Below are 18,036 nucleotides of genomic sequence, written 5' to 3'. Positions count from 1 at the left end.
TTTTAAATGAATTCTTCGGGAATAAAAATAGATTTGGTTAACATTTTAATTATAGGTTGGTTATTGATCTGTTACGATGTTTGCCTCTTCAAAATCCTAATCATAACATGGGAGGGAACTCTGCTTATTTCTATTCGGTTCCATTTTTGTAAATAGAGTTATTTCCCTTTTTAAAAAAAAGCATCTTGACGACCGATACAAGAAAAATATCCTTTGATAACTATTCTCTACAATTTACACATTAATTATCCTTCAAATCTCTATTTATTTTGTTATTTATTAAGAATAAATTGAGAGACATGCAAATAGATACGAAACTTCTTCATTTTCATTGTTGTTATGGAGATTTTGGCTTGATCACGTGGTTAGCACATTGAACATTGACAGGGAAATTGTGTGAAACAGTAGTGTGGATTGTAAACAGAAGCAAGATGCATCGGAGTTATAACTCAATTTTACCTACTCATAATAGGCTTCTTCAAAAGAAATGGGATGATACCTACTACAATGAACACAGACAAAAGGTAAACTACAAAGCTATGCACACTTCTTTTTAGTTCTGGTATACCTTAAATATGCTTAATATGCGAGTAAAAAACTAGTCAGATATAACTTGGTACAGCTTTGTCTTTTTTGCCTACTTTACATTTGTAATGAGTACCAAATAATTTGAGAATATACACCCATGATGGGATTCTTTAGATCAAACAATTAGTCAAAGAGTTGTATTTTTAGAATAGTTATACTTCAAAATCCTATCATTTCCAGTATACTTTTTATTTATGAAAAAGAAACTTGTCTTAATTGTGGAAGACAGACTATTGACATTTAAAAACTTTTAAAAATTATCGTGTTCCTTGATTTCATTTTTATTGATGCATGCTAGCTGTAACTATAGAGGGGGATAGGACAGGTGTTTTTAAGCTCAGGATTTCGGGATTGACCCTTTCGGGATCCGGGAATTCTTTCTTCGAACTTTGGGATGTCAGGATTTAAATTTATTTTAAAGGACCTGATCCCTTAAAATCATGGGCTTAACAACACAAAATCCTGAGGTTCCAAATTTAGATAAATGTCACCCCTCATACCCCCCTCTATCTATATACACCATATAATGATACAATTAAAATTTAGAAGATCCATATATGTGCCATCAGATACCAAATCATATAAACATTAACAACTATTGGTTACTGTACAGCCTTCAGCAATGAATAAAACTCATTTAAAGTTTAATTAAAAGTTCACTGTATATAGTTACTTAAACGGTATTACAGCAACAATTAATTACGTGGATGCATGTCTTCTGCAAACGGAACTTGTCAGAAACATATACACAAGCAGCAGAATATTCAGTTTGTTGAAGGAGGCTATTATCCGACAGAAACAAACTATTACATCTTAGTAATTTAAGCTATAAAGGCCCTGAAAGGACAAAACAATTCAAACTGATTTCTGTACAAGACAATAAATGGAAAACATTATGATACACAGAAACAAACAACCACTGAAATTAAAGCCTTCTGACTTAAGGTAGGCACATAAAGAATGTGGCAGTGTTGAATATGTTTGCAGCATATGATATTGCTGTATTTTCTTTTATTCATAGACATTTTATAATTTATTTTAAAAAATCTTGGTCTACTAAAAAAAAATATACAGAATTCCAAGGGTACATGTACCTAAGTTACATTTAATTTGCTTCTTTTACACAGGGTTAAAATAATGTTTTTAAAATCTCATACAACTTTTGAACATATGAAATTCTTTTACTATAATAAATTGAGTATTTTTACTCAATAAAATGTATTGTCAGTCGGTTTGTGCATTTACAGTTTTAAAAGAAATTAAAAAGGTCTTTTGTTGATTGTTCAAATCATGTCACTTGTTCAAAAAAGTAAACAATGCTGCCATTCTTTATTTATAAACAGTTTATTAATCTTAATAGTAACAGCTTGTTTTCAGAGGTGTAAACATCCAATGATTTAAATACTTTTTTAATTAATTTGACAATTGGAACTTTGTTTATGTCAATCTCACTGGGGGAGATTGAACCTAAATGTTGACATCATGATTAATCCAATTTATCAAAATTTAATGGAACAACTTCAACAAGATCATACATGTACTTGCAATATCAACCTGTTGAATAATTTACTTTTGAATATTATTTGAGTTTGTTTTTTTATAAATTTTCACTACAATTTTATACATGTATGGTGATATTATTGATATTTACAACACACTTGAAGTATCGGAAGTTTTTTTGTTAACTTCAACTTGCTGCAAAAAAGAAAGTAATTATATACTCAGGTTGCTAATATTTCATTATACTGACTGAAATTGTACAAAATTATTTTTCCGCATCTTCCTGCTTTCTGAAATTCAATACAAATAAAGGATTTATATGTATTTCGATTAATTGACCAAAGATTTCATGATTACATGAACCTGTGAGAACATTATATGAATATTATTTTTTTCTCCTTTTTGTGTGTTGGTTAGTTTTGTAACAAAAAATATACATTTTGTAAGACAACTGTCCGCCAGAGTTTAAATGATATGGATATTAGAAATTATAGGTCACCATACATACAGCTTTTAATAGTGAGAAAAACCAATATGGTATATACATGTACAATGTAGTCAGCTATAAAAAGCAAGAAAGCTGAAGTCCTAACAATACAATTTACATAGAACAAACATGACAGATGTGAACCAACAACCGCTGAATAACATGATCATGGCTTGGGACAGACACATAAAGATCTTGGCTGGGTTAGATCTATGTTTGTGAGTCCAACCCCCCTTCTAACCCGGAACAAACATCAAACAAATGACGCAAAGTACAATCTAAATCTAAGAGTATTCAGAGTTACTGATCAGTAGTGTAACTTAGAAAAAAACCCAATTTCTACCAAATTATTTGTTTCTTTTTTAAACTGGCATGAATAATTACAAAATTAAATTAACATCATGTTTGTTTTATATAGAATTCATTATACAATATAAAGGTGATGTAGAATACTGTGTTTTCTATAGAATTCATTATACAATATATAGGTGATGTCTGTTACTGTAAATCAATTAACTATTTTAACCAAGTTCATTTTAATTTCCATTTTGTTTTTAGGTTTATACAGCCAAACCAATGGTTGACACAAGAGCTCCACCAACATATATGCATCTTCATTTAAAACTTAAGAAGCTTCAGGTATGTTCAAAGAAAATATAAAATAGTGTACCAGTTTGAAAAACTAACAAAAATTGGTAATTTAGTTACTTTAGATTAACAAGATGATACATAAACATTTGTAAGACTTGAGAACTGATACTCAATCAAGTTATTTCTGTAGAAAATGTTCCAAAAAACTTAAAAGTTTAACATCATTTTTTGCATTACGAAGTTTGCATTATTTTATTCTAATGTAAATTAATCAGCCAATATTATATGAAATGCAATTTCAAAAATGAAAGAGCTACACATTACACAAACACTAGGCTGGGCAGGTTATTGCAAGCAGTTTCATGTTTTCATAAGTCAATAACTCATCCCTTTTTTTTTTAACAAATCACATGTAATGCATTGCTTTTAAATAAACCATGCTCACAATCACTTTGTGCTGTAATTGATATAATGGGAAACAGATTACAAAATGTACTTGTAGCTTAGACTTTTCAATTTTAAACTGTTAATTTATTTATGCCACATACATTTCTTTACATGTTTTGAGTTAAGATTTGCATTATTAATTTTATGCTAAAGATTGTATGTACAAGTCTCGAGAAAATGACTTGCTGTTTTTCCATACAAAAAAATACCCATACTAGTCTTAAATTGATTTTAGCTGTATATTTTAATTGATATTGATCTGATAACTAAAACTGTTTTCACTTAATTTATTTTCATGCTGTATATAATATAATCCTATAGATGCACATCAGCTGAACATTTGAGTTTTAAAAGATGTTTAAATCTGTAAATAATGAATCTTTGATTGGAGTTTTCAATTCTGTTAGTTAATCAATAAACTCCTATGGAATTAAAATGAAATGTAAGGTGTATAATTTGTCAGCAAGAATCCAGATTTATTATTTTTAATAAAGGTCTTACCAATGTAATTATAGAAATATATCTTTTTTTTGGAACTGCATGGGATCATCACTTATATAATAAGTAAATTCTGTAAATTATCAAAATATCACTTGGTGTTTTTTACTTAACCACCATGTTTGATAAGTATATTTTCTATTCAAATTACTCCATTTCAAATAGATATTTCTATTCAAATTACTTCATTTCAATGGACAAATACTTATTTTGTTTTTAAAAAAAATATGAATTCCTTCTAAAACATTCTCATTTTAAGAATATTAGCCTTTCACATTAAAATGGCCATAAAAATAAGCCACCTTTGTAAGAATAAAGATTTATTAGTTCATACAGTCTCTTAAACATTTATTATCATGTCAATGGTCAAAGTCTTTGATGAATAAGTTATATCACTGAAGTGGTAAGGTATTTCTAAAGATGAGCTAGTTAAAGTGGACATATAAAACTATAGACCTTTTTTTCTTACGTCAAAAAGTATTTATAGTCTCAAGTTTGTTTACTTTTAAGGTATATGATCTATCTGTATGTTAAAAAAATCAAACATTTAATGCCAATCTTTATGTACAAATATATATAATTAACATTTAAAGGCTGGCCTTTTAAATACATAAAATTCAAAATATTTAAATGACAAAGTTTAATGTGAAAGCTAGAACTGTAATTAATTCATCAACACAACCTGCCTTGTGATGATTGTCAATACTGAATGTATTATAAGGAAGCATTGAATTTTAATATTGTACTGGATTTATTTTTAAAAGTCAATACAGAAAAAGCAGATGGCATTTATGAATAATTTTAGATGTAATGAAATCAAAATGCCAACACTTTGAAATTTTACCTTTTTATGCCCCATTTATGGGCATTATGTTAGAAATAACAGATGTTTTCTATGCTGACCAGTATCAGCAAAAATCTCTTCAGATAGTAATCTTGTGATCTAGAAATTTATGAATGGGTCATGATTTTGCAATGAAATATATAAATAGGTTTGATATTTTTATGAAATATATGAATGGGTAATTGTGCTTTCAAAAGACTTCAAGAGATAATTTTTAGGCAAATCCCAGCTGCACATCTGTACCCCATTTTGATAGAAATATGGATACTACTACATATATCTTTATTCTCACTGCCTATTGATTTGTTGGTGTTAACATAAAAAGTCCTCACTTCCTGCATATAGACATATTTTTTGCATCTATATAAAACATTAATTCAGCTATTGATTGAGTTTCCCTAGTGTTCTCTATATATTGCTGCCTAAAATGTGGAATTCTTCATTCATCAATAGATGGTGTTATGAAGTCAGTTGCTGAGCTTGGTTATTTAAACGGAAGTTTGAATACATGGTTGAATCCATAGAATACCTTTACCTGGTGATAGGACATTTATTGCCAATGCTTCATGGTGGATCAATATCAATATCGGATATTAAAGCAACTTAAAAAATGCTCTCTTAGCTTGATAAAACTGATTATCAATATTTGATCATACTTGATTGGAAATGATATTTGATTAATTTAAGAACGATAGTGTACTCTATGATAAACCAGTAATTCAATATTTGTATATTTATGTCTAAATTTATATATGATATGGTTTGACTAAACTAGTGAAACTAAAATAGTTTTCTCACAAATTTAAAATATTTTAAGTTATGTCCCCTCTTTCTTTTTCTTTTTTTTTTGTGGTTTCTCAGTTGAATTTTTTTTAGGTTACAGCTGATAAACTATGATCTGGCTCATATCTATCAGGTTATAACAAATATTATTCCTTGGCATTCTTTATTTAGATTTCAGATTTTCTTTTATTTGGCATTGCTTTTATATACTTTGCAATCTATGATTATGGATTCTGAAAAGCAAGTCTGCTGAATATACTCAATTATTTTGGTATACATCTTCACTTTTATTTTGAAAAAAAAAACGTTATTAAGTTGAAATTTTGTACATAGAAATATTCAAATATGTTTCTTTATTATACCTGTAAAGCTTTAGATTGCACTTTGAAGTTTATTGTTATTGAAATTGAAAATTTTATTTGAAAGTGTCTAAGTGAGATAACATTTTATAGCTCAATGGAGTAAATATAGCCCAATCAAGCTATATAGGCTCACACTGTAGAAATAGAGAACCTGTTTATAGAATAAGTATTAAATAGAACCTGAATGATTCCAGTCAATATGTATCAGACAGTAAAAAGTTACTTAAATATCCATACATTAGCTGAATATACATAGAATTTTATGCCATTAGTGCTCATTTTATTATAAAAGTTGATCGGTATTGAAATTTTTGAATTCCAACTGCTTTTAAAAATTATTCACTTGACAATTGAGTATCATAGTTTGTTTGAGATTTAAGTTTGAATACAAAGGTAAAATTGCATGCTCTCACAAAACTCTTTTAAAATAAGTAAATACTTCAACAAATTATTAATGTGCAATATATTTATTGATAAATTTTATGTACAATACACACTGTGTTTAAAGTGGAAGAATTTGGGTTTTAAATTTTCATTTGAAAAGGTAATGAAATGGTCTTTAATTTTGTAGAGGAACTAAGTACATGGTATACATGTGATCTTTACATTGAATATCTTTACATAGTTACCTGATACAAATGTTTTGATATTAAATTTCATTATTTTAAACACTCTTTAAACTGTACAAAGACCTGCATTGTTTAAAGTAAACTTTCTGATGTTATATAAAAACTGCCATTAAATCACATAATTTAGTTTTTTTTCAATTATAACACAATTTAATCATTTAGATAACAAAATGACCGGAGAAAGTAACACCACACCATACTTAAAAACTGTACCAAACACTGTGTTATTTTTTTATTTTTTTTTGTGGTTTATACATTTATAAGACAATATAATGGTAGTCTAAGAATAAAATATGATCGAATTAAGATACTCCTCTCCTCTAGAATTGAAATTTGAAAGGATTTCACCACTCAAAAAAAATTTAAACTTGTAGCCGTTTATCATTTAAAATAACTCTTTTTAAACATGGGGTAGAATTATAAAAACATATAGTTGGTCAAACCACTATTGGCATGAGATAAATTCCGACAGGGAAGGAACCAAGTGCGCTTGAATGAATCATGTATTATATTAAGACATATGATTCAGTTTTATTAACTGTTAAAACATGATAAGTCATACTTATCTCTAACCAAATCATTAATGATATATGTATCAATCAAAATTTCCATTTTTGAAGCCTGGGTAATAGACTACAGTATTTTTATGAAAATTCTGTCATATTATTTTTAACTTTACTAATTATTATAAGTATAACTGGCTTATAAGAAACATATTTGTATGTTTGACCACAGGATTCAAATTTTTAGCTGACCTTAATTTTCCTTATGGGCCAAGTGAGCTTTTCTCATCACTTGGCGTTCATCATCATCTGTTAACTTTTACAAAAATCTTCTTCTCTGAAACTACTGGGCCAAATTTATCCGAACTTGGCAACAATCATCATTGGGGTATCTAGTTAAAAAAATGTGTCCAATGATCCCACCTGCCATTACCATCATGACTGCCATGGCAAACAATAGAGCATAGGGTAAAACACAGTTGTTAGCTTATATCTCTGAAACTAAAGCAAAAGTATAATGATTGCATTATTGTATGCATCATATGTAATAAAAATATTAGGGGAGAAACACAGGCTCCCTGGAGCCTCTTGTTCAATAATTTTCAAATTAATCAGCAGAGATATTTGAAAGATAGGTAAAATTAATTTCTCTTTTTTCAGTTGGAAGAGGAAAGACTAGCCACAATAGAAAGAGATAACAGAATTTTACTAGAAAAGATGTCCTATATAATGAGAACTAGAGGAAGAGTTGATAATAGAAATAATTACGAGTACAGAAGGTGAGATTTACCATAATGTAGCCTTATATCATTATAGTTTTTCAAAAAATGTTTAAAATATTGTCATTTAGTTAATTGGATATTATAATTTAAGTGTAAAATAATTGATTTATTCAGTAACACATGCTCCTCTCATCTGGTTATTTATGCAAATGATAATGACATACTCATCTACTTTTTTCCAGTTTAAATAGAGAAAAACGTCAGCGAGAACTCTTACGATTGACCAGAGAGAACCAGTCAATATTAGGGAGAATTACCCAAAGGAAACCAGAATACAGTGCAGATTCATGGGCTAGACAATGGGAAGATGACCAGAAATTCATGGATAATATTTCTCATTTTCCTAAAAACTGGTGGTTAATGAAGGTAAGAAAGCCTGCCAAGAGTAAAAGTAAATGAGAACATTGAATACCAATTTTAAAACGGGTCCAATTCTACCAATAAATCATTTTTGACTGTGTGTTAGTCTGTTACATTCAAGTAAGCTCAAGGTATGAACAGCTTATATTCTGGACTTATATTCATTTATATTATACAGTATATTGGGGAAAAAACAGTGTGTAGTCTTAGTTACTAAAACCTAGTATTATGAAAAGTTTCATGAAAAACTTTGAAAACAAAAGGCAAATACCTGTAATAATATTTCCAAATAGTCTTTTCACTTTATAAATAGACTTAATTTTTTATGAAGTTGTTTGAAATTTGTATTCATTACTGCAAAGTGATAAACTGGTGAAATTAGTTTAGCCCATTGCTTAAGAACGGTTGTAAAATAAAGTATGTACTGTTTAATGAAAATTTCTGTTTGATGAGAAGTTTTGAAATATCAAATATCTAGGATCTAAGTACATTTATGAAAGAAGTTTTGTTTGTTTTACAAGCTTTGTGCCCAGTTAAACTATTCTCTTATAGTTTTGTATAAAATGCATGAATGCTGTTCTTGAGTTACGAAAATTTCAGTTTTTCTAATTTGAAATTTTCTATCAACAGGAGGATACAAATGTACAGAATAAAAATAGAAAGAAAGAAAAGTCAACAGTGGACAAAAAAGAAGAAGTGAAAGAAAGTTCCAGACCTGGTACACCAGGATCGACAAAAGTTGTAGATGAAAATGAAGAACAAAAAACAAAAGAAGAACAAAAAACAAAAGCATGAGAGAATGTTTTGACATGAATGTAAAATTGACACCAGTTGAATGGATGAATGAATGTTAGCATGTTATTTCCATAAAGTCTTCTTAGATGTGTCATCTGATCTGGCGCTGACTTTAATTGAGCTGTCTTTAACCTTATATGGTTACATTTAATTTCATGTTTTGATGATTTACTTCTAATCATTACATGTATAAATTATTTATAACATTCTGAAAATTTTAAAGGCTGGTTTGTTACATGTAAACTGTCTGAATAGAAATAGATCATGAAAACATCTGGTAATAAAATGTTCATAAATCATATATTTAGCTCATAATAGGGATTTGCAGGGATAGACTACACTGTAATATAAAATAACACCAGGGTAAATAGATGTATATATTAGCAAGCTTGTAGAAGTACTACATCATATCTAATGCTCTTAAAAAATTGAAATAACAAGAGCACCAAATATTAAGAAAGGAATAGATTGTCTCCAATTGTTACATGTTAAAGTGAAGCAAGTGACTAATTGCTTTTATCAAGTTATATAAAATAAAAATAGAGATTTTGAACGAACATTGTCTCTATGATAATATCCAAAATTTAATGTTTCTATAAATCCAAATTATTTGATCAATTTCAATCTTTATACCAAAGATAAAAATCATTGTTTTATACGAACAATTTGAAAAGTGCCTGAGAAGCAGATTTTATGTAATCGTTATTGCTTTTTACCAAAGTAAGTGTGGTCCTGGTTATTTTTTAAAGGTCAATTGCTATTAAAATGAAAATGACCAAAGTTTCTCACTTGACCATCTCTGTCAAGTTTTTTTTTATATTAAATTTTATATTTATTCTGTACTTTATGTTGTATACATAATTAGTATTACTTTTGTGCTGTGATATTGTTGTCGTCTTTGCTCATAATGAATGATGCTTTAGTTTATTAATTTGTTAGTTTATTGTAAATCAAACTGCTTTATAAGCAAAAAAGGTATTTCTTATTGTCTTATGTTAATTTTACACTATTTTATATAAGCTATTTAAATATATATTATATATATATATAACTTATAAGCATGATTTTATACACAAACTTATGGCAGAAATATTCTGTCTTAATTTGGTCGTGCATAGTAAAAACATTTAATTAACTCTAAAGTTTGCTTGTATCCAATATCTAAAGTACAAAACAATTGACCAAAACAGGAAAAAAGTTTTAACTACACTCAGACAGTGGAAAATATGTGAAAATATGAAATTTGGACTTTGTTTTGCATTTGTTTTTCTAAATTTATTTGTTTGAATATTTGTTAATATATTACAGTATTGTCATTGACATGCACTTGTGATAATCTAATCAGAGCCATAATAATAAGATTTTTTGTGAGTAGATTTTTTTCTTCAAATTATCTTTTTGTACAAAAATAAAAATGAATTTATATTGTTGAAATAAGTATTAACTGAGCAAATTTTTACCAAAATTAATACCTTATTTATAATTATACATATCAATCTCCCGTTATAACAGAATTATCTGTGTCTATCTTCATTATAGAACATGTCTGATACTCAGTTGTATGTATCATTGTGATATTGTCAACTGGAGGATGTTTTTTGCAATACCTCTTACAACTAAGAGTAACTGCCAATACAGATGAACATATTATTTAAAACCATTTAGCTTTGTTCACAACTCATACATGAAATTTGAATTTTGATTATGAAGAAATAGAACATAATATTAAAAACATTTTGTAATCTTTCCTATGTATATTATTATGAACTTTCGTCTTTCAGAATATTTATTTTTCATCTGTAATCATATATATTGGGAAGTACTACAAAGATATCTAATGAGCTAAGTGCTAATTAAAATCATCCAGCTGATATGCAATGCTGTGGCCTATATTTATCAATCCATATCTGTGTTTTATTCTTTCATATGTTTGTCTTTATAAATTTTAATAAAACAAATTTTCTACATGTATTTTTCTCTCTTTTGTCATACATTTACTATTGCCCGTTTTTGATGGAATACATTTTTTGTATTTATCCTTAAAAAAGAACCTTGCATAGTGTCTCTTCAAATCAAGCAATATGATAGTTTATATTTTGTGTTAGTCATGGTGTTAGAGGTTGAATGAAATACCATTGTAAAGTCCCAATGTCCCTGCTGATGCACAAATTTTATCTGTAAAAGGGCAATAACTCTGATGAAATTTTGTTTGGTTTCGTATAAACTTTTCAATTAACCACAATTTCAATAATTTTTCTTAAAAACACTATTAATGGAACATTTATAAGACCTTGTAACATTTGAAATAAATTTCACAAAAATCTGACAAATAATTAAGTGGGAGGTATCTTAAAACACAATTACATTCCAAAAGAACATAATTCTAATATGAGGCAGGCATAACCTGTGAATGGGGACGAAGTCTGTATGTATTATTTTTTAATTCAATCACGTTGATAAAAGAAACCGAAATATCGTACGAAACGTTCCCGATTTTGATTCTGTTGTTAGGGAATTAGCTGTGACGTTCTTTAAGTTGTAACGTCATATTCGATGTAAACAAAAGAAACACTTTCATCAGGTAACGTTTTTTCATATCAAACAATTATTAAAATTGAATTTGTATTGAGATCCAATCTTATATTTTACAAGACTGATAAATATAAATTTTTAGCTCACCTGGCCTAAAAGGCCATGTGAGCTTTTCTCATCACTTGGCGTCCGTCGTCGTCGTCGACGTCGTCGTCGTCGTCGTTAACAATTTTTCAAACATCTTCTCCTCTGAAACTACTGAATGGATTTGAATGAAACTTAAAATGATTGTTCCTTAGTATATCCTGCACAAAATGTGCGCTTCGATTTTTGATCCGTCAAAAAACATGGCCGCCGTTACTTAAAATAGAACATAGGGGTCAAATGCAGTTTTTGGCTTATATCTCAAAAACGAAAGCATTTAGAGCAAATCTGACATGGATTAAAAATGTTCATTAGGTCAAGATCTATCAGCCCTGAAATTTTCAGATGAATCAAACAAACCATTGTTGGGTTGCTGCCACTTAATTGGTAATTTTAAGGAAATTTTGCAGTTTTTGGTCATTATCTTGAATATTATTATAGATAAAGATAAACTGTAAACAGCAAAAAAGATCAGCAAAGTAAGATCTACAAATAAGTTAATATGACCAAAATTGTCAATTAACCCCTTAAGGGGTTATTGTCCTTTAATGACAATTTTTCACAATTTGTTCATCATATTTGCTAACTTTAAAAAATCTTCTCCTCTGAAACTACTGAATGGATTTGGTTAAAACTTAGCATGGTTGTTCCTTAGATTATCCTGCACAAAGTGTGTGCTTTGATTTTTGATCCGTCAAAAAACATGGCCGCCGTTACTTAAAATAGAACATAGGGGTCAAATGCAGTTTTTGGCTTATATCTCAAAAACGAAAGCCTTAAGAGCAAATCTGACATGGAGTAAAAATGTTCATTAGGTCAATATCTATCAGCCCTGAAATTTTCAGATGAATCAAACATCCAATTGTTGGGTTGCTGCCACTTAATTGGTCATTTTAAGGAAATTTTGCAGTTTTTGGTCATTATCTTGAATATTATTATAGATAAAGATAAACTGTAAACAGCAAATATGATCAGCAAAGTAAGATCTACAAATAAGTCAATTTGACCAAAATTGTCAATTGACCTCTTTAGGAGTTATTGCCCTTTAAAGACTTTTTTCACAATTTGTTCATCATGTTGACTTACTTTAAAAAATCTTCTCTTATGAAACTGCTGTATCAATTTCAGCCAAACTTAGGCTAAATGAGTTTCAGAGTTTCAGAGTATCTAGTATAAATTTTATATTTCATTTCCTTGTATGTCAAGAAACATAGCTCCTATGGCTAAAATAGAACATAGGAGAAAATGATTTTTTTTTGCTTTTGAAGAAAATAGGACGATTCAAAGAACATTTCAATAAATTGAAAAGCCAAAATAATCATTGATGAGAGATTAAACCAAAAAAATTCAGGTGAGCGATTCAGGCTCTTGAGAGCCTCTTGTTTCAAAGTCTCATGCAAACAAGACTGATATCTGCGCAAAAGCGGAAAAAAACCGGAACAGGAAGTAGATCTGAAAAAAAAAGTTAACGATTTTGAGTTCATTAGTAGAATGAAAAATTCGGGAAATTTTCCCCATTTTTTTTTTTTTTTTTTTTGATTGATTTTTCTACCGTTATTGGGGACTCCGTCCCCATATTAATAATAATTGATATGCACTGATTTTCGAGCTTGTCCAAGAAATTGCTAATAAAAATCTGGCAAAATTTGTGAAACAAGACTAGGCAGTCATATAGAGAGATGGATGTATGGTTTTTCTAGAGCACGCATTCTGAAAGTATATCTACGGTTGCTCATGGACCCATTTTTATACGCTATTATGGTATACAAATGTCCGGTGTCTGTCCGGCGTTAACATGTCGCACCATAACTTGAGAACGACTTATCCAAATTTCATGAAACTTAATATAGTTGTTTCTTATGATGGTCAAATGATCTGTATACTTTTTGGTGAAAATAGGATTTAAACTTTTTGAGTTACAGCACTTTGTAACTAAAACAGGGGTGTGTTTTTTTTCACATGTCGCACCGTATCTCAAAAACGTTTCTTGATTATTGCTTAAAACTTTACACACTTCTTGGATATATTAATCTTAATATCTGTATACTTTTTGGTGATGATTCAAAATTTCATTTTTGAGTTTTTGAGTATTTTGTAAAAAAGGGGGAGGGTTTTTTTACATGTCGCGCTGTATCTCAAAAACGATTTATGATTATTGCATAAAACTTCCACACAAGTCATCGGGCGTATCATGCGCTCATGGCGCAGCTGTTTATTACTAAGGTAAAGGGACATAGTTTTGTGAATTATTGATGGACAGGAGAGAAACTTTTACACTATCTGCAACTTCTTAATAGAATATGTCTCAATATAATAAAATAAAATGAGGTCATTATACTCAGTAGTTACAATAAGGAAAGAAAAACTTTATTTTCTACGAAAAAGTTTAGGCTGTTGAATTGAGTGTTTGTTGTTTTTACTGTTTTTCATAACTTGTGTAATTCAGTGTTTGTCATTTGTTGCTGTAAACATTCTTTTTTTTCGTTCATTGTTTTGATCATAATTAAATTATGCCTTTAGTTTTCTGGTTGGAATTGTTTTACATTTGTCATTTGGGGCCTTCTATAGCTGACTGTGCAGTATGGGTTTTGCTCATTGTCAAAGGCCATTCAGTGGCCTATATTCATAAACTTCTATCTAATTTATGTCTGATGGAGAGTTGTCTCATCGACACTCTTATTTTTATATAAAAGAAGATGCTTTATTTCCATCAAATGGGCTCACAAGGAGCATAATTAATGCATATATAATATCATTATAATATTATTTTTACAAATATAATAAACAATACAGTATGCATAGTTACAAACACAAATAAGAAACAAGTTTTCATAAATTTGTATATATATAGAAATATATATAAAACCTTCGACTCAGGCACACCTCTAGAAAGTAACAAAAAAGAATTCTGTGAGTAGGCTAAATATATCTAGCTTAACTGCAGGAAGCCCCAAGGGACGGTGATATATGGCATGGTGGGTGCATATTAAAATGTGTATCAGGACATAATGATATGGTAAGATATTGTAAGAAGTTGCACATAACTGGTATGTCCTCAATATATATAAACATTCCACTCAAATACAACTAATAAGTTGCTTACAGTATCTAAAAAACTAACAAAAATCACAAATACTTAACATTGACCACTGAACCATGAAATGAGGTCAGATGAAAACTTCCAATCTAGCATGTACACCTTACAATAATCCAACACACTAAATATAGTTGATATATTGCTTATAGTATCTGATATTGGACTTGACACACAAACTTAACCTTGAATATGCTCCATGAAATTAAGTCAAGGTTTAATGACTTCTGATTGCAGGACATGTTGACCTTTCATCAATTCCATAAATGAATAAAGTTATTCTTTTACTCAGAATAAGTGATTATTTCGCATTAAATATAATATCAACCAGTCAATGAACCATGAAAATGAGATTAAGCATATTGATCATATGACAGAAGGCAACTTTGTAACATAAGACATATGCATACAAGCTATGAGGCATCCAAGAAGTCTACCTTCTGAAAAATTAAGACTTTAATATACAAACAGTTTTCCTTGTTATCTTTACCTTCTCAACAACCTGAAACTGTAAAGGGTGTACTTTAATTTAACAAATATTAATATTTATTTGATTTTGGTTTCTAGGTTTTCACTCAATTATTTTGTGACAAAAAGAAGAACTAGTGCTTGAATGGCAAACATCTTAAATCCTATTAAGGGAAGTGACATGTTTTTTTTTAAATTGTATTTACAATCAATACTCAAGCAAATAATATCCAAACAGAAAATGTTGTTCAAGATTTTATTCATTTTCATTGAGTAGTACCTTAGAGGTCTATGTGCATATTCAACAAAAGACTCTGTCCATTGTAGATAAGAATAGAATTCATGACAAAATCTCTTGTTTTATCTTGTATTACTGATTATTTTGTCTGTTTAGTTTCTATCTTCTTTAGACTTAGCTCAAAACACAAAAAAAGGGTTACAAAAAATCTTCATTTAAGGGCAGTACCACCTATTAAGAGTGACAGTCTACCAACTATGTCAGCAAACGTTAACTAGTTCGTGAATCTTGCCTTGGTTATCTTTTTTATTTATTAAATTTTCTGTTTATCTAATATATTTTTTATCATTTGAGGCAAAATGCAAAAAAAATGGTAACCACAGCCTTATACAACCGCAGAGGTTGAACCCTGAACAGTTGGGGCAAGAATGGGCACAACATTTAAGCTTGATACAGCTCTGAATTTTGATTGTGATTAAATAGTTGACACAACATAGGTTTCTGACACAGAATGAACGTGTTCTAAGAACTTAAACTTAAAATTTTTAAATTGGACATTTACCTATTATGGTCCAATATCTAAATTCTAAATACATGGTTAGATTCAGCATATCATAGAACCCCAAGAATTCAATTTTTGATAAAATCAAATAATGTTCAATTTTAGACCTCAATGTGGACCAATTTGATAACCGGACCCAAATATTAAAAATCTAAATATATGGTTAGATTCAGCATATTGAAGAACCCCATATATTCAATTTTTGTTGAAATCAAGCAAAAGTTTAATTTTTGGACCCTGATTTGGACCAACTTGAAAACTGGGCCCATAATCAAAAATCTAAGTACATGTTTAGATTCAGCATATCAAAGAACCTTGAGAATTCAATTTTTGTTAAAATCAAACTAAGTTTAATTTTGGACCCTTCAGACCTCAATGTAGACCAATTTGGAAACAGGACTAAAAATTAAGAATCTAAATACACAGTTAGATTTGGCATATCAAAGAACCCCAATAATTCATTTTTTGATGAAATCAAACAAAGTTTAATTTTGGACCCTTTTGGCCCCTAATTCCTAAACTGTTGGGACCAAAACTCCCAAAATCGATCCCAACCTTTCTTTTGTGGTCATAAACCTTGTGTTAAAATTTCATAGATTTCTATTTACTTATACTAAAGTTATTGTGCAAAAACCAAGAAAATGCTTATTTGGGACCTTTTTTTTGCCCCTTATTCCTAAACTGTTTGGACCAAAACTCCCAAAATCAATCCCAACCTTCCTTTTGTGGTCATGAACCTTGTGTTTAAATTTCATAGATTTCTATTTACTTATACTAAAGTTATTGTGCGAAAACCAAATGTCCTGGGAAGACGACGATGACGCCAACGTGATACCAATATACGACCAAAAATTTTTCAATTTTTGCAGGCGTATAAAAATCATCATTAAAGTGCAATTAGTCCAATAAGAAGTTGTCAGAAAATTTCCTCCTTATTGTCTTAAATGTTGATCTTGTCTTGCTGATCATATTAATAATTTAAGTTTCTATCTATCTATTATAGTTCATAAGATAAAAGGAAAAAATTGCTAAAAATTGGTTAAAGTCACAATCAAAGGGCAATATCTCTAATAAGCAATTAACTAACAGTTTTGATGTCAATGACCAATTGGTACAGCTCAACAATCTGAACTCTGTTGAAGTGGTCAGCTTTTCTAATTTCAAAATGGTTTTCAAAATAATAGATAAAACTTGCATTTTACACCTATGTTTTATTTTCTGCCATGCCAGCCATCTTGGTTGGCAGACAGGGTCATCGGAAAGTCATCCTTTAAACAAGATACCCCAATGATGATTATGGCAACTTATTTGTTTAATTTGGTCCAGATGTTTCTTAATGGACTTAACAGACAAAAGTCGCCAAGTGATAAGATAAGATCACTAAGCCCTTTGGGCCAGGTGAACTAAAATTAAAAAAATGAGAAAATAGACTGTTAGAGATATGTCTCGTCTGTTTGAAATAGAACAAGAAATAGACAATCTGATAGAAAGCAACAATGCTTATTTATTAAGTTGCTGGACCATGATCTAATTGGCATGGCAGAGATGTTAAGACAGTAATGTAACTTTATAGCAATATTTTTATCTATTGTAAGTAATTACTATCAATCTAACTAAACATAAACAGTTACTTATTAAATCAAAGTCACTGGACCATGTTGTAGAGGGCAGGGCCTCAAAATAGTTATCAAACTGATATGTACCGAAAGTTATGCAACGTCATACAAAGTGTCATTGATCTACACTAATTCGTTTATTTTAGTATTCTTTTCTTTCATTTTTGCTTATGTGATTTGTCTATATGCCTTTTTGTGTTTTTTTGATACATA

The 18,036-nt window shown here is 29.3% G+C and overlaps 1 protein-coding gene across 1 annotated transcript; it reads left to right on the top strand.

Moving 5' to 3' along the window:
* Nucleotides 1-335: 335 nt before the first annotated feature.
* LOC139517502 (sperm axonemal maintenance protein CFAP97D1-like) lies at nucleotides 336-11,140 on the top strand. Its single transcript, XM_071308653.1, has 5 exons — nucleotides 336-524; nucleotides 3,134-3,214; nucleotides 7,893-8,011; nucleotides 8,197-8,380; nucleotides 9,005-11,140. The coding sequence occupies exons 1-5, from the start codon at nucleotides 432-434 to the stop codon at nucleotides 9,167-9,169; spliced, it is 642 nt and encodes a 213-aa protein (XP_071164754.1). The 5' UTR covers nucleotides 336-431; the 3' UTR covers nucleotides 9,170-11,140.
* The last annotated feature ends 6,896 nt before the right edge of the window (nucleotides 11,141-18,036 follow it).

This window comes from Mytilus edulis, chromosome 3, assembly GCF_963676685.1.
Source record: "Mytilus edulis chromosome 3, xbMytEdul2.2, whole genome shotgun sequence".
Taxonomy (NCBI): domain Eukaryota; kingdom Metazoa; phylum Mollusca; class Bivalvia; order Mytilida; family Mytilidae; genus Mytilus; species Mytilus edulis.
The sequence above is the reverse complement of the archived record's forward strand: the minus strand, read 5'-3'. Positions and strand labels throughout refer to the sequence as shown.

Coding starts and splice junctions, on each gene's coding strand:
- LOC139517502 (XM_071308653.1), top strand. CDS start 432: ATGCATCGGAGTTATAACTCAATTTTACCTACTCATAATAGGCTTCTT. Junction 8,012..8,196: donor AATAATTACGAGTACAGAAG/GTGAGATTTACC, acceptor ACTTTTTTCCAG/TTTAAATAGAGAAAAACGTC. Junction 8,381..9,004: donor AAAACTGGTGGTTAATGAAG/GTAAGAAAGCCT, acceptor TTCTATCAACAG/GAGGATACAAATGTACAGAA.